This window comes from Xyrauchen texanus, chromosome 39 (genome assembly GCF_025860055.1).
Source record: "Xyrauchen texanus isolate HMW12.3.18 chromosome 39, RBS_HiC_50CHRs, whole genome shotgun sequence".
NCBI classification, from domain to species: Eukaryota; Metazoa; Chordata; class Actinopteri; order Cypriniformes; family Catostomidae; genus Xyrauchen; species Xyrauchen texanus.
Window position 1 is genome coordinate 29,951,996 of NC_068314.1, and position 24,314 is coordinate 29,976,309.

General features: G+C 38.5%; 1 protein-coding gene and 1 pseudogene across 2 annotated transcripts; one reads left to right on the plus strand and one right to left on the minus strand.

Annotated features, from left to right (window-relative positions):
- Positions 1-1,940: 1,940 nt before the first annotated feature.
- On the plus strand, positions 1,941-11,600 carry LOC127632920 (zinc finger CCCH domain-containing protein 11A-like). Of its 2 annotated transcripts, XM_052111757.1 has the most exons (17): positions 1,954-2,083; positions 2,944-3,496; positions 3,636-3,781; positions 4,944-5,063; positions 5,157-5,280; positions 5,381-5,569; positions 5,657-5,716; positions 5,803-5,877; positions 6,499-6,600; positions 6,712-6,780; positions 6,866-6,970; positions 7,067-7,585; positions 7,695-7,762; positions 9,320-9,695; positions 9,786-9,952; positions 10,038-10,180; positions 10,342-11,600. In XM_052111757.1, exons 3-17 carry the CDS (start codon positions 3,728-3,730, stop codon positions 10,556-10,558), a joined length of 2,388 nt encoding a protein of 795 aa, XP_051967717.1. In that variant the 5' UTR covers positions 1,954-2,083; positions 2,944-3,496; positions 3,636-3,727; the 3' UTR covers positions 10,559-11,600. The 2 variants fall into 2 exon arrangements, with proteins under 2 accessions (XP_051967718.1, XP_051967717.1); XM_052111758.1 differs by having other exon boundaries at positions 1,941-3,496; positions 7,698-7,762.
- Positions 11,601-18,289: 6,689 nt separating this feature from the next.
- LOC127633012 (tribbles homolog 2-like) lies at positions 18,290-23,898 on the minus strand (annotated as a pseudogene).
- Between the last annotated feature and the right edge of the window lie 416 nt (positions 23,899-24,314).

A 24,314-nucleotide genomic window follows, 5' to 3' on the forward strand; every position in this document is an offset into this window, starting at 1 on the left:
GAGTGAGTGAAAGAGATAGTGAGTAATTGAGTGAGTGAAAGAGATAGTGAGTGAGTGAGTGAGTGAGTGAAAGAGATAGTGAGTGAGTGCAGATGATGTGAGAGAGTGAGTGATAGTGAGTGAGTGAGTGAGTGCATTCCATTCGATTCATTCCATTCATTCATTCGATTCGATTCCATTCCATTCCATTCATTCATTCATTCCATTCATTCATTCCATTCATTCCATTCATTCCATTCATTCATTCATTCATTCATTCCATTCATTCCATTCCATTCCATTCATTCCATTCCATTCATTCCATTCCATTCATTCCATTCCATTCCATTCCATTCATTCATTCCATTCCATTCATTCATTCCATTCCATTCATTCGCATTCCATTCCATTCATTCCATTCATTCATTCATTCATTCATTCCATTCCATTCCATTCCATTCATTCATTCGATTCATTCATTCCATTCATTCCATTCATTCCATTCCATTCCATTCATTCATTCCATTCGATTCATTCCATTCATTCATTCATTCATTCCATTCCATTCCATTCCATTCCATTCATTCCATTCCATTCCATTCCATTCCATTCACATTCATTCATTCATTCATTCATTCCATTCCATTCCATTCATTCATTCATTCATTCATTCCATTCATTCATTCCATTCCATTCATTCATTCATTCATTCCATTCCATTCATTCATTCATTCCATTCATTCATTCGATGATGTCATTCGATTCATTCATTGCATTCATTCAGTCCATTCGATTCGATTCGATTCATTCGTCATTCATTCATTCATTCCATTCCATTCCATTCGATTCATTCCATTCGATTCCATTCATTCATTCCATTCATTCATTCCATTCATTCATTCATTCATTCATTCGATTCCATTCGATTCATTCATTCATTCCATTCCATTCATTCATTCATTCCATTCATTCATTCGATTCATTCATTCCATTCATTCATTCATTCCATTCATTCATTCAGTCCATTCCATTCGATTCCATTCGATTCATTCATTCCATTCGATTCATTGGAGTGAGCGAGTGATGAGTCAGTGAGTCGAGTGCAGTGAGTGAGTGAGTGAAAGAGATAGTGAGTGAGTGAGTAAGTGAGTGAGTGAGTTAGTAAGTGAGTGAGTGAGTGAAAGAGAAAGTGAGTGAGTGAGTAAGTGAGTGAGTGAGTGAGTGAAAGAGATAGTGAGTGAGTGAGTGAGTAAGTGAGTGAGTGAGTGAAAGAGATAGTGAGTAAGTGAGTGAGTGAGTGAGTGAAAGAGATAGTGAGTGAGTGAGTGAGTGAGTGAGTGAAAGAGATAGTGAGTGAGTGAGTGAGTGAAAGAGATAGTGAGTGAGTGAGTAAGTGAGTGAAACAGACAGTGAGTGAGTGAGTGAGTGAGTGAAAGAGATAGTGAGTGAGTGAGTGAGTGAAAGAGATAGTGAGTAAGTGAGTGAGTGAGTGAAAGAGATAGTGAGTAAGTTAGTGAGTGAGTGAGTGAAAGAGATAGTGAGTAAGTGAGTGAGTGAGTGAGTGAGTGAAAGAGATAGTGAGTGAGTAAGTGAGTGAGTGAGTGAAAGAGATGAGTGAGTGAGTGAGTGAGTGAGTGAGTGAGTGAGTGAAACAGATAGTGAGTGAGTGCAACACTGCCTGCTGCAGCCATGAAGCCAGCAAACGAACTGCATCACGAAAAAAATTAACACGAGCTAGTTTATAATTTGCACAAAAAAAAAAAATGCAAACGTATACATTAAATGATCAATTTACAGTGTCAAGCTCGTTGCTTGACATTTTCAGTTTCACTAGTTCCTGTTGCGATTCCTCAACCTGGCAACCCGCATGAGCTTCAAGACTGGGGCGGATAACTCTCAAACATTTAGAATTTGGACTGCAGTACCCATTTCAAACGCTTGTTGTCATTCACCTATAATGGCGGTGTCACCGTAATCCGCTTTCCTTCCTGGACAGAGTCAGGCTGCCATCTTGTTCGCCAGTGAAGCAGTGAGGGACGAAGACCGTCGACCGCTCTTCATGCGCATCAAACCGAATATTGTTAATTGCAATCGGTATAAACTGGTAATTGTAAACGCTTTATTTGATCTGATTGAAATATTTACTTAATTACTTATTTTATTGGGAAAAATAGTAATAATCGTGCTGCAGTAAAGACGTTGGCAACATGCTATTCGATACGCGGTAGAATATTGAGTTGTTAATATTACATTCTGTATACATTATTTAGAAGGTGTGTTTCTGATTTGAAATTGATTTTGTTACTAACAGTTAGTACAAATATATAATTATCGGTCAAAAAATATAGGCCTAACATCAAGACTGCTAGATTTGTTGAAAGCATCCAACTTTAGACAATTTTAAATAGTTGATATAATCTTTAATGAGCGTAGTCAGTTCGTTACACATTTTTACAAATTTGAAGTATTATCTGTTTGTGATTGTAAACGTATTTATTAACTTTTTGGTTTATTGGTCATTTGATTGTGACTTATTTTTAAAAATGTGGCCTTCTGATTATTTAGGATTTACAGACGGATTTACGAATGATGTGAACTTCACCGGTGTCTGCTCTGTATATTTACAGTTGCGGACACAAAATCGGCGAAATATCTATTCAGACAACAACCATTTTAAAACGTAACCAATAAGAAATTCCTCATTGCCATGGTCGAAAAAAATCACCTGTTGCCAAAATAATATTTTCAGGTTTTAAACTGCGAAACTGTCGTCCTAATTATTTGTCCTTTTGCATGAATATCCATATTTTACTTTTTTAAATGTACTGTAAGTTTAAAAACTTGTGCTGTCTCCAATAACAATATTGTTCATATAACAATATACATTGGATCCCAGTTCATATTCAAATAACTATTTGTTCAGCACATGGGGAGTGTTTTTGTCTCTTTTGTTTTTACATTTAGGTTATGCCAGAACATGTTCTTCATCCAGAGGAACTGGATACTTTGACTGCATTAGCTTCGCTGAAGATTGCTGCATTTTTTTTTTTTTTTTATACTCTCCATTGATTGCTCTTTTTAATCCCTCATTGGGAGTTTTTCTCCCCTCAAAGTTCCTGTTCACCCCAATTAAATTTCCCATCCAGCATCAGGAGATGTAGAAGATATCCCTTTTTTCTTTCCATCACCTTCAAGAAAGGCAGTCCCTTGGCTCTCCTTTTTGACAACATCTAGCTTGCAGTTCTGTTTAGTTTTTTTTTAACTCGCCAACCCACTTTGAATTTTCAACATTATTGGAGGAAAATATACTGGAATCAGTAAAAAGGACGTTTTCTACCATCAACCAATTTTAACAAAGCAGTTTAATGGGAACAGGTCTCTAAGAGAGGCAAAATTTGCCTCTCTCAACCTGTTCAGTCTTTACTCATCAGTCAAGTATTCCTTCAGGATCCACATAGTGCGGAGTGACGCTTCAAGAAGTGCTTGAGATCACCAGGAAACATCTCAGCCACAGCAGGTGAACGAAGTTCTTGCAGTGCTTTCTCTCTTCAGTATTATTATATCGGCTGCCATTTGGCATCATTCAGGACTAAATGTTGTGAGAAAATATGAGCGGATCAACAGGAGCATGAATAGGCTTGTAACACTCTAAATAGGGAGATTCACGTGAAGCCTGTCGCAGGCATCCCCCAAGATCCCAGCATCGCTGAAGAGCTCCTGACCTTGAAGAGTACAGACTTGTGCCAGTATGACCATGCAAGGAAATGACTGCTATTTCTACTACTACTCAAAGTGTAGTAAGGTAAATTGAAGTCTAGAGACACTGTTGATTTGGTAAAACATTGGTCACAAGAATAGAGTGGCTTAAGGCCGATTTATACTTCTGCGTCAAATCTACGCCTTAGGCAGGGAAGTACCTGTGGGCCCATGTGTTCCCTGTTCCGCAGAGGGGCCCTTTCCAGTTGTTGTAGGTGGGGTGGCGGCGGTGGACCGTTCTGCGTTTCCGTGACAACAAATGTCAAATTAGAAGTTTTCCACTTTCATAGCATATAGAATATTTTAATTGGCTCTACACCACTGTTGAACATACAGTGAAAACATAATACAGATCACAAAGTTCTCAAATAGTGCAACAAATACTCTACTGGCCAAACTGATGCCCTATGCAGAGTTCGCGTGATATGAGCGTGAAGCAATCGTCTGTATTATGCAACTGCTTTCGGGTCCTTGAATAACGTATAACGTGCGAGTAAGGGTAGCCGGTGGTCTTTCTAGTGCCCTTCTTAAGTAAGATGGTGCCCCCCCTAGGGAGTTGGTGCCCTACGCAGACTGCGTAGTATGCGTGTAGGGAGAGACTGTACTGAACAAATGTTATGGCACTCACATACCAAATAATAGCCCAGAGGAAATAAGCAAAAGTTGTAAATGTTCGCATCAGTGTCTTTTTGTCGCTTTTGCTTGTAATTTCATGAAACATAAACCATATAAAACAGCAGATGCTCTTGATTTAAAAAATACAAAATCAAAAGTCCCTTGTCCAAATCAAAGTCCCTTGGTCAAATACAATGTGATATAATGCATAGATCTTAAAATTATCTAGGAGGAAATGTGACGCTGCCTCAGTTCTTCCTGGAGAGGGTCTCTGGTTACAAATGGGACTAGCTGTTGTAGTCCGCGTCAACGCGATGCATTGTTACATTTTTAAAGAGGTGCACGTCATCCTATGCCATAACTGCCAAAGGTACTCATAGTAGCCTAAGGCGTACGTTCGAGCAAAAGTATAAATTGGTCTTTATGCTGGATTTTGGTCAGAGCTTTCTCTGTGATTAACTCATAGACTACATCAGCATAGTCATATATGTTTGTTTGCTCAAAAGTGGGTTTTTCATGTTTCAAAATTGAATTTTCAACAAATGTTGATTTTGTAAATTGAAAGTGGTCACTCTTGCTTTTTTCGATTTAAGGGTGACAGCTGCCCTTTTCGTCACTGCGAGGCTGCCATCGGTAGCGAGACTGTCTGCACCCTATGGCAAGAGCAGACGTGCTTCCGCAAAATCTGCATGTTTCGCCACATGGAAATAAAGGTTGTGGCTCATGGCCAAAACACCTGAGATCATTTTGTTTCTTTGACTTAAATGGGATATTAGCAATGATACACTTTGCTACTTCGTTTATAGAAAAACCGCAAGGATATCCCATGCTATTGGGAGAACCAGCCAGAAGGTTGCCAGAAACCTCACTGTGCTTTCCATCATGTGAAGTCACGCAGCATTGATGGGAAATGTTTCCCTCCAGATGAAGGTATCGCATCACCTGTACAGTATTGTTTGTTGAAGCATACTGGTTTTCATAAGCAAACTTAATCTTAAAAACGTAACTTTTATTTGTCATCGCCTTACAGGGCAAGTAGTCTGGAAGGAAAAAGATGTACCACACGAGGACCAAGCCATCCAACTCCCTTCACCCTTTGCACCCCCAACCAATCCACAGCTTAGAGGAGTCATTAGAAATGAGACCCAAGAAAATGTGCCCAGCCCTACACATCCACCAGTGGTCATCAACCCTGTGGATGATGATGATGATGAAGATGGTAAGAACCGATTTCTGTGACATGTCACATTTCATGTCATGTTTCCTCTAGAAATACCTCACTGTTCTGGTGCTTTTATATTTGCAGACCAGTTCTCAGAGGAAGGAGATAAATCTCTTGGAGGCTCACCCAGGAAACTGATCACAAGTAAAAAACTATTTCAATGTTCTTACTCTGATGTTTTCTGTTATGTAATGATAAAAGCTTTATGTAATCATTGGTTTGTCACATAGATGATTCTCTGAACTTTGGAATCCTAGAGGAGATCAGATTGAGGAAAGCACTTTTGTCCAATCTAAATATGACTGGTAAATTAACCCTCAACGATCTTTTGTTTTTTGTGTAATCTTTTGTTCAGAATAGACTTGCCACAATGTCCTAATTTTCATACTGGTGTGGTATCTGCATACAAAACCGGTTATTCCGTTAATACTGTTGGTTTTACACTCGGTGCTATGGTGTGATTTTCAAGGCAGCTTGATATCAATCCATCCATCCATCCATCCATCCATCCATCGTCAACCGCTTATCCTGTGTACAAGGTCGCGGGGTTGATATCAATCTTTGAATTTTATTTATTTTAACTAAATGAAAATGAAGCTGAAAAAAATTAAGTGCAATCAGATTAAATTGTGGATCACAGTAATTTTGATCCTAGATCAAGAACATCTGGCTTTCAGTGCGTTCATCTAGGTTTATTTATGTGTTGCAAACCCAAACGACTTTATGTAGGCAATTCTATTCATTTGGCTATTAATATAGGAACTGTTGTCATTAAGTTTTCTTTCATAATGTTTTCCTATATAAAAATTTGCACCGGTGTCTTTTTATGTACCAAGTATAACCAGTAACACCGTATAAAGTGGCAAGCCTAGTTCGGACATTTTAATGTGAACAATTCTTTTACTGTTCCTTCATTTTCTTTATAGGACAGTCCACATTGCAAGGTGCTGATCAAAGCAATGGAACTGCTATTGAGACGGAAAACATTCAATCGTTCTCGTGGCTGGAAATTAACAATGCCAAGATTGGTACATACTCCCAAGTAGTTTTCAGTTATTGACCCATCTACGATGAGAACTACTTTTAATACTATTGAGCCATCTATTCATTCTAAAACCCTTTTAAAATCTTTGTTTCAGATTCTTCTGTGAATGAAATTGGAAAGAGAAAAATTACAGAGAGACTTGGGAAAAGAATTTTTGGAGGAGGTAAATTTAATTTACATTTATAAGTTTGAGAGGTGTCACCTTTTTACATGCTCCTGCATGACTTTGTCTTTGATACTTTGTCAAGATATTCCTATGGAAGGAGAAATACCTTTGAAACGAAGCCTTGCTGAATGTCTTTGTGGAGTTGTTGAATCCTCCGCAGAGCATGCAGACATGCCTCCACAGAATAGTAAGAGACCTTCTTATTGTGCTAGCAACACATTTTTATTTTTTTTATTATTTATTAACTATTTTTGTGTATGTGCTTGCGCTTCTCTTTTCACAGCTCAGAAACCAGTGCGTGAAAGACTTGGATTGACTACTGACCTCGCTACTAATGATATGGAGCCAAAGTCATCTGGCAACATTAGTATAAAATCCCTCAAGGAGATTCGGCAAGAGAAAGCTGCCAGAACCGACAAAGCGAGTAAAGTAGTGCGTGTTGTCAAAGAAGTCCCATCAAAGGAGTCGAGCCCTTCCAAAAAAACTGCTGGTGGACATCAAGTTAAGACTTTCTCTGAAATCCTTCACAAAAAGAAAAAACTTCAGGAGAAAAAAGCCCAGGAAGTAAATGCTGCTGCCAGAAGCCCAGAGCAAAATGAGGGCCCTTCCACTGTGGGAGCTGCAGTCAAGGCCGCAGTCGCTGCTGGGGAGGTGAGAGTGAAGACACTAGAGGAAATACGCAGGGAGAAGGCTGCACGAATGCAGGCACAACTTAAAGAGACGACAAACGACAGGGCCACAACCTCTAGTGAGCCTAGTGGAGCTCCAAAGGGGCGCATTCTGCGCATTAACAAATCCTCACGTAAGTCAAAGACATGCATTTCTCTTGATTGAAACTGTACTTTTAGAAAATGGTTAAAGAATTGCTTCGTGCCTTGAAGTGTGTGTTTATGTAGTTGTCTTTTTTACAGCAGCTGCAAACAATGTGAGTCAGACAAAACTAGATGCGTCTTACAAGAAACTGGAACCTGCTACAGAGGTAAGACAAGTTGCAACCAAATGTGGAATTGTGGCTTTTCTTCTGTATGTATTTTTCGGTGGGATTGGATAAACGCCTAATATTAGAGAGGCCTAACTCCATGTATGATAAAATAATATGGGAGGACTGAGATTGCTTAAACCAGATATATAAGATTGGTCTAGCAGAGAATTTAAAACTGTATCAAAATCCCCTCCAGTTATCAAAACAGATTCAGGGAATTTTTGTATCTCAGCCAAAATATTATGAAAAAACTATGGGCTATCCTTATATGGAGCATATATATTTACAAAGGTTAGGTTTCTTGTTCCAATTTCTCCATTCACAATTATATAACGTCCATCTGGATAAACCGATTAATACAAACACATCTCTTTGTCGAGAGTTGTAAGAAACAAAGTAAACTTGGCCAACCCATCCTGATCTAAGTTTGTGATGCTCCACATCAGTTAAGTGTGTTTCTTGTAAAATACTTACACTTGCTCTTTTACTCATTAGAAAGTCCATAATCCTTCATTTTTTTTATTAGTGTCATTAATTCCACAAACATTACATGAATAAAATTGATAACGTTTGAGACATAAGAAATTAGGGGACTGTCTTCCTGTTATTCCGACAAAGCCAGCGTAATACAATAAATACAAGCGAATAAGGTATATTACCATCTAATCAAGACAAATCACTAACAGGTCAAGCATTGAAGCAAATTAATCTCCTGAGCACACTCCCATGGGGACCATATTTGTTGAAGGGGGAGCGCCAATACAAATGTGAGAATCTAAAATTTGGAAAACATTGCAACACTCATCCATCTATCCATCTTCAACCGCTTATCCGAAGTTGGGTCGCGGGGGCAGCTGCTCCAGCTGGGGGCCCCAAACTTCCCTATCCCGAGCCACATTAACCAGCACTGACTGGGGGACCCCGAGGCGTTCCCAGGCCAGTGTGGAGATGTAATCTCTCCACCTAATCCTGGGTCTTCCCCGAGGCCTCCTCCCAGCTGGACGTGCCTGAAACACCTCCCTAGGGAGGCGGCCAGGGGGCATCCTTACCAGATGGCCAAACTACCTGCAATTAAAAAAAAAAATATATATATATATATATATATATATATATATATATATATATATATATATATATATATATATATATATATATATATTTTTTTTTTAGAAAAGGAGGGATGTGTTGAAAGTAGAGAGAGAGATCTATATATCGGTTTTAATGTCTTTTTTCTGGGTATTATTTGTATTATGGTTGCACAATATTAATTTTAATGGTAAGACATCATTTTTTTTACATTCTATAAATACATTTTAAAAACTATCGGCCAATAAATCGGAATCGGCAGAAATCCACTATCAGTTGACATGTAGGCGAAATACTACTTGATGGTAATCAACATTATGCCTCAAAATACTGTCTATTGAGCTTCACAGGAATATTCCTTGAAAAGGTGTCGATGGAGACGCAAGATATGTGAAACACTCTTAAGAGAATATTGTTGTTTTCGGATAATGACGGGTTGTTAATTGTAAATCTGTTTCTCTTATCAAGTTGTTCCAGGCAAATGGAAAAGGGGACAACACCGGCGAGACCGTTAAAGTGAAGACGTTTGAGGAGATCATGCGAGAGAAGAGACTCCGCAAGCAGCAGCAGCAGGAGCGAGGCACTTCCACCGTCCAAAAAGAAGCAGGACCTGCTGCCTCACCACCAGCCTCTGAACCCTCCACCCAGCCTCAGACCTCAGTGGGTCACCGCATTACCCTCAAACCCCAGACCCCTCTGGTCCCTGCTGCTGTAGTGCCCCAGCAGAGCTCCCCTAAGCAATCTGGTGAGAGTACTCCATCTTCAAACACACTGATTCCCTCAACCCCTGCAATGATACATGTCCAGCTAACTGAGGGAACCATTGAAATGGTAGAGACCAAAGGTATTAACCATATCTGAATTTACAGTTGTATTCTACTCTACTTCTATTTAACTTGTAAATGCATATAATTGTTTTCTGTCTCCATTTCAGTGAAGCCTAAGGTGAATGTGAAGCCATCAGTGATGAAGCCAGCATCTCAGCCTGAACTGAAGAGGAAAGCTTCTAAGGTTCATCACTCTGCTGTTGCTGAAGTGAAACCACATAACACTGCTTATCAAATGCCTTCATTATTGGAAATTCCCAACAAGTGGATAAAGGTGAGTTTATTTTTTCTCATAATAGTTAGGTGTCATTACTGATCAAAATAGAATAGAGTTGTAAGACTTTTGGATCCTCTTTCAGTTGGCTTCCCCTATCCCTGTGATGGACGTTCAGTCTGACACTCAGCAGGTGCCCTCCAACACTGAGGATGTTAAAATGGTGCCTACGCTTGAGCCCAGCAGTACCACGTCAACAGCTTCTGAGACCGTTGCTGTCCCTAAAAGGTATATAACATGAGAAATATCCTGTGTCCTTTACATGTTTCTGGAGGCAGGAGATATTAAAGATTGATGAACAGAGTGAAAGTGCCCAACCAGTCTCAAATATTTTGCTTTGTGAGGTCACTTCTCATCCTATTTTTATCCTTGGATTGTTTTCCCCATAGCCCTGTGATCAGAACACCAAGTTTGCAGCTTTCTCGGCGGTCCAGTACAGCTGCTCGTACTCCCGCTGCTGTTGTCGTTAGCAGTTCATCATTGGACGACTTTGAAGACCTGTTAGATGAATTTACCGGCGATCGGCTGGAGGATGATTTGGAATTGGACCCGGCCAAGGGAGAGGACGACCTCCTTTTAGAACTCTCCGAGATGATCGACAGTTAGACATTGAGTGGTCTACATCCCTTCACTTACAGGCCTGTGCCCTCTGCCCCAAACAAACCCACTGCCATTAAGGATTAGAAAAGACTTCATGACTTCTTTTAGTCTACAGCATTTTAAATTAAAATGTTTTATTTGCAAATTAAGTGTCTTAACTTTTTCTCACTTTTTTTTTTTGTTGTAAATATGATTTTTTTCATCAAATTGTACTTGATTTAACTGGTTTTGCCCCCTCAATTTTCTTGTATTTTACTTCTGTTGTCAAAAAAGGAAAAAACTTTGTTCTGATGTTGCAGGTATTGTTTAACAAGCCACCATTGTAACAGCCTCGGGTATATTGTGTTGGATGTCATACAGCACTAGCACACATCATGTTACAATAACAGGAAGTTTTCACTTGTGTACTATGTATACTGAAAGTAGTTTTTAAGTAGGCACTGCAAGGCCTCACCTTTCTTAATATTGTCTCTGTTTCACATGTATTTAAAGTGAGTCATTAAGTGTTCCTTTGCCTGTGTTCATTTTTTTAGATTATTTTAATGGCAAATTTCCCTAATCTTTGATCTAGCATAGGACATTATATCTGTCTGTTGTTTATTGATCTGACATGGAACTAAAGGACAGGGATCCTGCATTTATTTTTTTCCCCTTCGTCTAGAATCAATTCTATTGCTAATTTTACACTCAGTTGAATTGCCTTGTGAGCATCTCTACATTTTCACCTTTAGTAGTTCATGCGAAATTGGTTTAATGTGTTTTAGCAGTCATGTTCCTTCTCAGACTTCTGACTTCAGTAAGCGGAATACAAGAAAAAGCTGTATTCTCAGGAAAAATGTTTCGGTGTTGAAACCGCTTAGCTTTATATCTTCATGTTTTATTTGGAACAGTTTTGTCCATCCATGTCATCCAAGCTTCCTTTTTTTTTTTATCAAGTTTGAACTTGTCATGCATTCAAAACTTGGATCTGAAATGTATTTTGTGTGGGTGTATGTGCCTATTCTTTATTGGCACCTCTACAAACCAGCTTTGTAAATAAAATGTCTATGAGAATATATATTTGGGATTCATTTTTTAATTGGTTTATTAGTTGTTTTAGTTTTCTCATACCTTAGAGGACAAAATGTCTGTCAAAAAACTGCCATAAAAATTTTGTATTAATATTATTTCCCACTTTCTCTGACTTAGCTTTTTTTTTTTTTAACAAACATCAGTCCTGATCATAACTTCAGAATACTCATTAATTTTCAGGATTTTAACCCTTTAAATGCCAGTTTGTTTACATACTGTCACTGTTGTTGTTTTTTTTTTACACACACACACACACATTTCTCAATATGCACATACAAAGCACAGTCTGACATCCATACCAACACACCCACACAATTTTAGCTGCAGTGCTATATAATACAGCAAACAGAAAATAGGTAAAAAGTATGTTTGCTCCATAGACTAAACACGAGACAATGGCGTCATCTGGTGGAATATATATATTAGGGATGCACCGAAATTTCGGCCGCCGAAAATTTTCGGCCGAAAATGGCACTTTCGGCACTTTCGGTTTTCGGCCGAAAGAGAAAAAAGGCCGAAAATATGAGCCGAAAATATATACCTCCTCGCTCCGCCCCTCAGTGCTCAGATTTCAATCTGGATCGATGTAGCCCTTATCACAGCTGTTAGATAATTCCACAACGGCGCTACCAAACAAAGGCGATCATGTCAGCGGTGTGGAAATTCTTCAAAGTTTCTGATAAGGACGTCAAATTGCGATCTGCAGTGTTTGTCACAACAGAAAAATGTCACAACTAGCGCAGCTACACCACAACTTGAGACGTATTTATCTGAACTATGCCAGAAGCGACAATCCCCTTGACTACGGGCGCATAAACAAACACCGCTTTCCTTTGCTTGCGCGGATTGCGCACAGGTATTTATATGCCCAAGCACCAGCACAGAGAGTGAGAGACTGTTCAGTGCAGCATCTCATGTTCTTGATGAGCTTTCTGAAAGGAGAGACTGTCAGAAAGTTTAGCAACTTTTGTTCTTGAAGAGAAACCTGTCACTTGTAGTTAAATAGAAAGCGGTCCAATATGATGTGTATAGCAATTACATTACACGATCGTTCTTCACTTGAGGATACATCTGTCGTTTACAGTTGAGGTTGGATTTAGTTCAATTACTGCTGTTTTGCACAATCATTTTCACTTAGCGTACATAGGTTTACATAAACAGAATAGAGCACTGATCTATATATATAATTATATATTATAGTTATATATAGATCAGTGGAATAGAGGCCATTCTGTGTTCTGCCTGTTGTTTTAATTAAAATTACTGTTGCATATTTAAACTTTTTGAAAGATGCTAGCTAAGTTCATTACTTGACTGTTGTTGTGCATATAATAGTTTTCTAAAACTTTACATTATTTGGATAATTGTTAATAAAATCTGTAAAATTAGATTTTTACAGAACTGAAAGAAGAATAATATTTAATATAGTTTTAATATATTTTTTGTCCAATTTTGTTGTGCTACTTTCAATAAAAGTGTGATTTATTTTATTGGTTTGTAGTTTTTCAATTCAGATTAATTAAATTCATGAAATTAATGAAAAAGTATCAAATTAATACAATTATACACAACATTTTTTTTTTTTTTTAAATAGGTAAAAATTTTGGTTTCGGTTTTCGGCCAAGTGCATCCTGGATTTTCGGTTTCGGTTTCGGCCCAGAATTTTCATTTCGGTGCATCCCTAATATATATAGGCCTATATAAAATTTAAAAAAAAATTAGAAGCCAACGCTTTGGAATGAAAGCATAATATAAAATTCATGAGTTTATGATTTACTGGCACTGAGATCAAATATTACAGTTTTAATTGGTTTCAATGGGGACATTTTTGTCCTGAAGGTTTGAATATACCCTACCCCTCAAATAATACACAGCTTATCAGAAGAATAAGAATTAATGAAAGTGCTTTTATATAATTATAAGCTTCACATTTTCTAACTTTAAACCATCCAAAACTGGCCCCATTCACTTCCATTGTAAGTGCCTCGCTGTAACCCCAAAGGTTTTTTTTTTTTTTTGTAAAAGAGTGGTGATCTGCAATTAGTTATGTATGTATTATACCCCAGGTATTATTAGTGTGTGTGTGTGTGTGTGTGTGTGTGTGTGTGTATATATATATATATATATATATATATATATCCCAAGCCAGTAGGTGGCAGTAAACAAGTATTACTGCGACTGAACACTGCAAAACACAACGCTCGTCATATACTGTTGTCATATTTTAACACAAATAATCGAGGATTAAGGCTTGGAATTTTCCTCAAGTTCTGATTCAATAGCTGGGTGCATAATTTCCCTCTAAATATTAGCTTGTTTAATGGCAGATATTGGAAATTTCACAGTAAAAAGGAATACATATTTATTAGACATGGAAGTGCAATAAGCAACCGTCGCAGATTACTTACGTGGTCGTAACAATCAGAACAACAAAGAGATCCGTTTATTTTCGAAATAGAGTCGTTTTAAAGGGGCTTCCGTAGGAAACATCGAGGTTATAGGTAATTGACCATGTATTATTAATAATTCTCAGTTTGCGTCTTACATTCTCCAAACTAACGTGCTGAGCATTGCTTAGTTTGATTTAACGGCACAATAACAGAGCAACAATGGTTGTTTACTTTATAGGTTGACGTCTAGTGGTAGTAAAGAGTCATTGCAGTGCTGTCATAACTAGAAGACAGCAGAATAAACCGTGAAGCTCCTGGAGAATTCAAGTTTTGAGGCCATAAACAGTCAGATCAGTAATAAGACTGTAAGTGTTCAAAAATCATTCTTAGTTGGTCAAAATGATGCGAAGTGGAAAACCTCCTTTTTGGGAACATTTGCATATGTATTGTGGGTGTTCCACAAGCCACTTACAAAATTGTGATCTGTTTCTACTAGTATTGAGAGCTACTCCTGATTAAGCAGTTTTGTCATGAGGGACTGTCATGTGTACTGGAGGCTCTGTCTCCTCCACAAAGTTCTGGAATCAGCCCAAACAAGTCAAAAGTCTTTTTCTAAGCAGGGTTTCCCGCAGCACTTTGAAACTAAGGCGGCCGCCTAAGCAACACACGCCTGCCGCCTTAACTACGTCGTCAAAAATATATATATGAGTGATATTCGCCGTGTTACTCTGTCCTGTTTTCTCCCTTTCCATCTTTAAATATGTGATAAGCCTTCGTGTCCGCTTCAGTCTTGTTATCAGCGCGTTCTTCCGCAGCGGCGCCGAGCGTGTGTGTGTGTGTGTGTGTGTGTGTGTGTGTTCATCTGAGCCTCATTGGTCTGTCACTGCTCGTCAATGTCTGAATATTTGAGATGACCAATCAAATCAAAGTAGGCGGGCTTTATGTTCACAGCGCGAATTTTAGCAGAGCGACTCGACGCGCTTCAGTTTACAGTCGGTCAAGTGCGAGATAAGATGTAAGTTGCTAAACTAAACATTTGCTATTTGACAGTTTTTTTAGGTCATAAATGTTAAACGAATCACAAAAATAAGCAGGCAAATTAATAAACTTTTGTCTATTTTCGCCATTTTTAACTGAAAATAGACCACTATGTGACGTGACTGATGTAATGTAGCCTAATAATTAATTTACTGTCATTGTGAGGGGACAAGACACATTAAATAGGGTACCCGCAGGATCTTAAAAGCATTGAAAAATAATCTCAAATTAAGGCCTTAAAAGCCTTGTATTTGGTATACAAAGTCTTGGATTTCGTTACAAAGGTATTATATATTTTTTGTATTTACTAGTATTAAGTTCATACCATAACAAAATTAACTGTTACTAATGCAGGCTAATTAAAAATTCATGCAACGTTGAGTGCATCCCGCACTCCACGTCATAGCAGAAAGCGCGAACGCGTGAGCACCGTTACTATGGTTACTAGGCAAGTGAATTGCAGAACAAGATAGTAGCCAAGCGTAGCTTGTCGTCTGAAATGGGAACGTTTCAGTTTAATGCCAGAATTCAATAATTTAAACCCCAAATCAGAGCTTTTCTGTTAAAAGAACATGTTTTCTACCCGGTCTTTTCAATAGTATCTGGCAATCATGCGCGCGCTCTCTAACGCAAGAAGCGCGGATGATCTGAAAACACAGACGAGCTGGAGTTCAGCAATCTTCATTTGAGACTGTCAACTTAAATTGAAGTGTCATTCAGTCGGCCTGTGTTCTGTCACGAGCCGCTTGCGCTGTTTGTGCGGACAAAATGCAGGCTGATATCCCAGCAGTGTTTTTAATGTTGATGCAATGTTTCCCGACTATCCACATGATTTCAAATGTGACATTGATTTTATACAACAGTTAAAAAACAAAACAAAAGGGTAACATTAAGTGATTTACTACATTTAAAACAGTATAGTCAGGCTTATTGCTCTATTTTGCAATGAAATCTGTGGCTTTGAACGAATCTTAATTTGTGTCAGGAGTTATGCAATTCCAAATACAATTGAAGTGAATGGGGTCAATCCTTAAACGTTAAAATACTCACTGTTTCAAAAGTGTAGACACAAGACGTAAACATGATGATTTTAGTGTAATAAAATCCGTGTTCAATCCAAGTTAAGCTCAGTGGACAGCATTTGTGGCATAATGTTGATTACCACAAAATTAACTTTTCTTAAAAATAAAAAAATAAAAAGCAAAAATTGAGGTTCCAGTGAGGCACTTACAATGGAAGTGAACGGGGCCAATTTTTGCAGGATATAAAGGTAGAAATGTTAAGCTTATAATTTTATAAAAAAAATACTTAATTCTTCTGTTAAAGCTCATGTATTATTGGAGATGTATAGTTGTTTAAATCATTGTTGTTATGATTTTTTTATCACACTAAAATTATGTTTACACGTGTCTTGCTTATGTCTTGTATTTATTCTTCAAAACGAGTGAGAATTTTTATGTTCAAAGATTTGCCCCATTCACTTCCATTGTAAGTGCCTCACTGAAACATGCCTTTCATGTTTTTATTGTGCTGTTCCGACTATAAGCAACAATACAAATTTGACTATTGTGAGTTTTTAATTCTAAACAAAATTGTATATTGTTTAGTCTTTTCATTGCTCCCTGAGACTCTGGTATCGACACTGAACTGAATCTGGAGCTGGATAAGGGCAGCTGTGAAGAAGAGGAAGAGGGGAACATGGATGAAGAAAGGTGAGGAACCGGGCAAATTGCACAGGAATAATTTGTAACAAAAATGACTTGAAGAACTGCATCATTCTAAAACACCCATGTCATTGTTTTTTTTTTTTTTTTTTGTGACATTGAGAATTGACAGACATGTGACACATATAAATCTCATGGTAACAATATATGTGCTAGTAGAGGGCCAGCAGCCAAAGGTAGCATTGCATTGTAATTGAAAACAACACTAGACTGGAAAAAAAAACAGTGTGTATGGTGCACTGTGTGCCTGACAATGGAAGCACTTCTCCCTGTCCCCTGAATCCAGCAACCTCTTGCCTGAGTTTTAATGCATTTTATATTTTCTGTTTCTCTTGTGGTTATTTTTGGTCATTTCATATGAATGGATAGGTGCTGCAATCCATATATTTTTAAGTGCTGTTCCTTGCACTATACATTTTCTATTTTCGCGTTTTTTTTTCTTTCACGTGTGGATTTGTTATTGTTTCCATTGAGATTCTCTTTAAAGGCTGCACTGGCCTTAGAGGGAACAAAAGTGATGTGATATCTCGACTATATTGTTCTTCTATTTCTTAAGAGGTCTTTCTTTTCTGTATGTGTGTAAGTTGAAGTGTTCTCTTTTTGTTTCTCCAAACCTCATTTATTTATGCTTGTCATTGTCAGTAGTTTTTATGTCATTATTATGGAGTATGTCCACTAGGTGGCACCTTTGGGAAGCAAATCTTCCTCGTAGTGTGTGTTAGTGGTTTATTTTTTTTGTCTGATTACTCTTCACGCGAGTTCATTTTTCAGTGTTTCTTTTTATTTGGTTTGGCAACAAAGCTGCAAGGCATTTTGAGTATTAAACAGAAAATGAAGTGTAAAAAATCGGAAATTGAGTTTCCATTTATATTCATTAGGTCTACAACCTCAACTTGGATATTGCCACTTACAGATGAGATGTTTTCCCCAATTTAGACTATTTTGCTTTTAATGTGTAATATAGTGTGTTGTGTGCATAATACATTTTCCTACTAAATTGCCTGAGGAAAAATCTATTGTTATGTGTATATCAGTGTAAACACCACTCTATACATTTAATGGGAGAAGGTGCATTAGTCTAACTGCAATCTGTTATCATAGATCAACTCATCTCATAGATTAGTTTCACCCCAAAGCTAGTAGATATGTGAATGGAAAGAGAAAAGTCATTATGGACATGATGGGTTCATAAAGTTTTTTTTTTACTGCATTTTTTTTTAGTTGTAAGTGGTTTTAATTTTCATTGGATTTCATGATATCTCTGAGGTGTAAAATGTTTAACTAAACTTTACAACTCAGCTTTCTTCCGATAAAAAATGTTTGTCAGTTGACTGAAAACACATTTAGTAATAAGGGCATAATATTCCTTATCCTGAGATAATTGGTTGTATGTGCTAAATTCTCTAATAATTTACTCACCATCATGCCATCCCAGATGTTTACGACTGTCTTTCTTTAGCAGAACACAAATCAAGATTTTTAGAAGAAAGTTTAATCTCTGTAGGTCCACACAATGCAATTGAATGGTGATTAGACCTTTGTAGCTCCAAAAATCACAGAGGAAAGATAAATAATCCCTAAGACTCCAATGGTTAAATCCATATCTTCAGAAGTGATATGATAGGTGTGAAAAAGATCAAAATTTAAGTCCTTTTTACTCTAAATCTCCACTTTAACTTTCACTTCCAGATGTAAAAGTGAAAATGGAGAATTAGATGAAAAAAATACTTGAATATTGTTCTGTTTCTCACCCCACTTATTTTAATGATCTGGAGATATGGATTCAACCACTGGAGTCTGTTGGATTATTATGTAAGTCATTTATGAGCAACAATTTAATCAAGTTTTTATTATTTATTTGAACTGGCAACAACAAAATACTTTGCTTACAGGTACAACAAACCTTGAAACAACATGTAGTGTCCACGTCTCTCTAGTAACAAAAAGATATCTACAAATTGACAAGTCCTTTAACAAAATAGGGTCAAATAATTGCATGCAGGCATCACAAACGATGTGTATGTAAAGCCTTTGTTTTGCTCAACATGCACACTGCAAAACCATTATATGGATATTTCCTGCAGTGCATGTCAACTTTTGCTCCACATCCTTCAAGGTCCAACCTGCTGTGATGCAGAAATACATAGTCTAACAGATGACATTTACAATCGGATGTAACTGGCAGAAAACACAGAACCTTTTTGAATTCTTCACATAAAAAGGAAACATGAGCACTTGCGCTAACCTTTTGAAGAGCCACATGCTCTGGCTGGGAAAAACTAAAATCTTTGGTACTTCAACAAGTCAAACAACAACACTGGCTCTTTTACTGGGAAAAAAGGCACTTTTTAATAGTCATGTCTGTATTTCCACTGCAAAAAAAATATGTAAACAGTACATAAAAGGCACACAGTGTGCGTCAAGTATCGCAGGATTCAAGTTAGAGGTATCAGACTCTTACACAACAGCACGGGTTTACGATGGGTGAAATCCATGCACTGATTAGACAATACTGTTGAACCTGAAGTCACGATTTTCTTTCTGGACTCAATCCAAACTGTGCTGTAAATCAATGTTTGCTAGGCAGGAGAGTTTTTAGCAGCCTGTGTCCAACACAAGCCCGCCATGTGTGGAGATCACCACAAATGGGTATTTTCATAGGCAAAAACACATAGTTACTTCTTTCTGTCAGCCTGTCCCGAAAACCCCAGTAGTCCTCTGCTGGGTGAAAAACAGCACTGCTATTAACCTGCCACAGTATCTGGAATCTGTTCCATTCGATGCCCTTGAACTCTGCATACCTTATGAGGCAACCTCTCCGTAGAATCCACTCCCCCCCCACCCCGACTGTGGAGTCAGGGAGGTAAACAGAATGAAGGAGGCACTTTCATTTCCCCCTTGTGGAATTCCTAACAATCTTCACTATCGCTCGGTTCAAAATCAGGGACCACCTGATCCGTTGAGTGCCTGGTGCTGGAGTGCTGGCTGAGGGATATATTGTTGCTACAGTGCAGCCAAGGGTGGAAAAGAATATCTCCAGCCTCGAGCCTCTCAGAAGGAGATTTCCTCAACATACAACACACCAAAGACTTAGCCCTGGGTGAAAGAGTGTCCGGAATGGTGAACGCACCCCTACGAATTTTGCTGAACAGTGCTGTGGGTTCCACATCCTGGAATGGGTAACGTCCTACTAACATAGTGTAGAGAACAACGCCAAGGCTCCACACGTCGGCAGCCTTCCCAGAGTATGAGTGTCGCGAGTTTAAAATCTCCGGGCCGACGTAGGCCGGGCAGCCATGCTTGTCTGTCAGTGAGTCATCATTGCCATTAAGTAGACAAGAATCCTCCAAGTTCTGCATGACCAGCTTTGTTCTGGAAATACAAAAAGAATCAGTCAGTCATCTGTTAACCAGGTCCTGTGCTGATGAATACAAGTAAAATACAAGATTACACCTTTGCAAGCCATGCAACTTGTCCCTGCTACTGTTATAGACTTAAACTTTACATTTGGTTATGCCCTTGAATTACCAGGAATTATAAAGCATATATTTTACTTTGGGTTACTGACCTCTGTGGATCGGTGAACACAAACTTGCGCAGTTTCAGGTCTCTTAAAACGACACCGTTCTCATGACAGTGCGCGACTGCCGCTGCCATCTGGATGAACAGCCGCACAGCCTCATCCTCCTGCAGTCTCTTGCAGCTGCGCACATACGAGTGCATGTCTCCATAGTTGCGCTCAAAGAATATGTACATGTTGTTCTCCCCCAGCACCACCTCTGAAATCTTACAGATGTTGTTGTGTGGCAACAGGCGTGTGTAGGGTGCAATGAACTCATGATACTTCTTGATTGAAAACACCTGATGGGAACATACCAAAATGACAATTATTGATCCTTCAATATATATACACACAGTACAGTATATACACCAGTTGAGCCGATCTTGTGCATATGTCTTAACCATAAAAATACTCAAGTATGTAATTTCTGTGCCTCTAGCATCACCAAATTGATGTGCAAATCTAATTACTTCCATTGGTCAATCAAACAGGTAGGCCTGCCCCAAACTCATGCCATTGGTTGAGCCAATATTGCTGCGTTAGGCTGCTCAAAATATTTTGTTAGCACCACACAGCCACAATGTTTCCACTTTTCATAGGAATTAACCTAAAGATGACTTATAGTTGTCTCCGCCTATTAAATAGGTAATATGACTAGGGATGTGCAAAACTGCCAATTTTCATGATGAAATAGTCTGTGGGTTGTTTCTACAATTAGTCGATTAGTCTCTGTTAAGAAACCCATGTATAATTAGGCTCTGTTATGTTCACATAACCCCATTCAGATGTGTTTCAGAGGGACATACGGACACTGAGTGCAGCACTTCAACAAGGTATCTAACAGATATTCAAAGAATAAATAGGCTAAATAACTATAACATCTTATTGCACAAAACTATCAAAGTAAGAAAAGTACAAAATATGGAAGGTTCCAATAGGAGCGTCACAAAATCGGCTATATATAATGAGTTTCAATGTAACCGGAGTGCTTCAGGGCAATCCTCGCTTTACTTTTAAAAGCGAATAACTGTAAAATTACATTGCGGGTACACAATATCTAGTCCACGGCATCCAGATGTCTTAACCTTTTAACTGCAACTTTATTCATGCAGTGTCAGACAGAATCAGACATTAATATATCCACAACAAGACATCACAAATATGGAAGCATTCCTTACAGCAGAGGTTTTAACATCCGACAGTGATCGACTTGAAATGTACTGCTGATGCAGCACTTTGATTAATGTAACAGCAACACATAAAAGGACTAAACAAAGTATTAAAGAGACACAATTTCTAGCAGAGGTTTTTACCATGCTGACTGTTTAGCACAGCAAGCTCTAATCATGCAAAAATGCTCACCGAGTACCTCTCAGTTAATTTGAGAATAACATTGATTAAAACAATCACCATTAAAAATATTAATGATAGATTGTTGGTAGACCACCCTGGAACACCCATAAAAAGTACTAAAAAAATTACAAATTTCACCTCGAAATCAACTATTATCATGTTACTTGTTAATAGCCCTGCCCTCCTATATTTGACAGTGGAACGATTAAGGGACACTCCAACCCCAGGCCTGATGGCAAACAAATCTGCATTGCCCCCCCCCCAAACATACAAGTGCCCCACTAAAGTTTTCTTCCTAGTACAGGCCCTAACTATTATGAAGTATTGTAACTGTGCATTCACAGGGCATAGAGGATTATATGCTCACCTTGCATGTGTACTCCTGCTCTGTAACATGATGAACTGCTCTGAATGTCTGAGCTACTTCTGTGGCCTCCAGCAGGATGTAGGGTCCGATACGCGAGACATGGTGCTTCTCCGACCCTTCTTGTTCCAGGCTTTGGGAAAGGGGCGAAGACAGGGTGCGAGACCCGGCGAGGGAGGCTGACTGAGTCTGCGACGCTTGCATTTGAAGGTATCTGTGTTGTGAGAGTCCTCAAAGTCTACTCGCTTCAGTCTCAGTGGAGGTGTAGGAGTGGACAGGTTCATACTCATCTGTGACAAAGACAACTGAGTGTAAGTTCATGGCCTTGTGACAGCATGGCTTAACATACCATAAATACTGATTAGGGAAGAATGCAAAGTTAATGCAGCCAAATGGTGCACAAAGGTAAATTAAAAATGGGTTTGTTAATAAACTGCCTGGTTATTGCACCTGACATCATACTACACTCATACATAGTTACCACTGAACGCGCGCGAGCGCGCACACAAACTAACTAAGCAAGGATGGGAGATTTAATGTTGTGTAATAAAAATAGGTAATCTAAGACTAACGAATGACTACATGGCTTGATACCGACTGACTCAAGATGCAGTTGAGAAAGGCTGCTCGGCGCCTATGAGTCACATAGTGTTGAAGTTATTACACATTCACGCGCACGTCATAGAGTGACGTAGCCCGGTTTCTTTCTCCCACATCACTCTATCTTGTAGACCTAACTACTTCTTTTTTACCTAAAATGTATTTTAATATCTTGTTCAACCTCTCTGTGCGAACTAGAGCTCAATAAATAGGATGTGAAAAACACGTTGACAAAGTTCAAACAATATCGAGGTGTATCGTGAGTTGCACCATCACATTTCCTCTGAAAGTTTACCCACCAAACAATTTCTCAATAATCGTTTTAATGGGAAAAGTTTAATCAATAATTGGCATCAATCTTCTAGACATTTCGTTTAAGTACCAACGGTGATTTCAACAGGTTAATGTGACACTAACTCAAAGGTTTACAGGATTGCCTTACCTCGCTGCTTGAGACAAAGGACCCACTCCTCCCCAGAACAGAACAATGAAAACTACAGGCGCACTTAGTGCTGTCTACTTGTCAGAGAACATTTCCAAAGGGGTAAACAAAATGTAATGGAACGAAGACGGAGAATTTGTCAAATGTAGTTTCACAGATAAGAAAATTAAAAAGGATAAAAACTTTGCCAAGGAAAACGAATTCAAATCTGTCCGTTTGAGAGGACGCGCGTGACTTTTACAGTAGATAACTTTGAAAGGTCTCCGACTTTGAAGTGTGTTGCAGAAATTAATGCACTTCGGGGTTCTTTTCAGTCATAAATCTTTTTTGCCCCTCTTTACATCTGTAAGCAAATTGACCCACCGGAGAGCGCTTCTGTTGTTGGCACGAATGTCTTTGTTCCTTATTCCCGCTGAATGAACGCGTCTTGCATGGACAATATTTCCTCTGCTTTTTGGTTTTCACGAACCTCGCTGAAGAGCCGGATAAAGTTTAAGATCATTCGCGGTGGCGTGACCCGGATTAAAAATACAGTTCTATAAGATGTTATTGCATATAGTTAACTGTGTGTTTCACAAATAAGAGAATTGTTCAAAGAAAGTTGAACCAGAGGTTGAATTGGTGACAGCGCAGAAATGAAAGAACCACGAAGTATTCCTTTAGTTGGTCCTTTGTTGCTGTCTAAATCTTTGAATTGCAATACGGGTCGCTTTAGAAATGAGATCACACATCAGACGTGTCCCCCAGTCTGACCGTCCGACTGTGTAATATCTCAATTTGGTCGGGCACATCTAATATGCTCACAGCGTTACACCAGCCTGACGAGATGATGCTGTTCTTAGAAAGATTGCGACATTTTAGCCCCGCCCATCGGGTCTGACGACATCTAGTACAGAGCTTCGCAATAGAACGCATTACTATTGAAGTTTACACGGGGAAACAGAAAGCGTACGTGAAAGGAATCTTCCGAAATTTAAACGGTAATCATATCTGAACTGACCCTAATATACAAAATTAAAAAAAAGCAGCGCATATTATTGTGATGTCTACAATGCAGCGTCTGCTATGCAGTAGGCAAACTTATTTTGTTCAATAGTGGGGATGGATGCATGAAAAATAAACAAAGCAATGCACGTATATTCATGAACGGAAACAACAAAAACCATACACTAAATATATAGGAATATACATTCGTTAAGTTTGTGCCTTTTGACGTTG

Bases quoted from the DNA above. Each gene is read 5' to 3' on its own strand.
- LOC127632920 (XM_052111757.1), top strand. From the start codon at position 3,728: ATGACCATGCAAGGAAATGACTGCTATTTCTACTACTACTCAAAGTGT. The intron at 6,781-6,865 runs GTAAATTTAATT...TACTTTGTCAAG, and splicing joins GAAAAGAATTTTTGGAGGAG to ATATTCCTATGGAAGGAGAA. The intron at 7,763-9,319 runs GTAAGACAAGTT...TCTCTTATCAAG, and splicing joins AACTGGAACCTGCTACAGAG to TTGTTCCAGGCAAATGGAAA.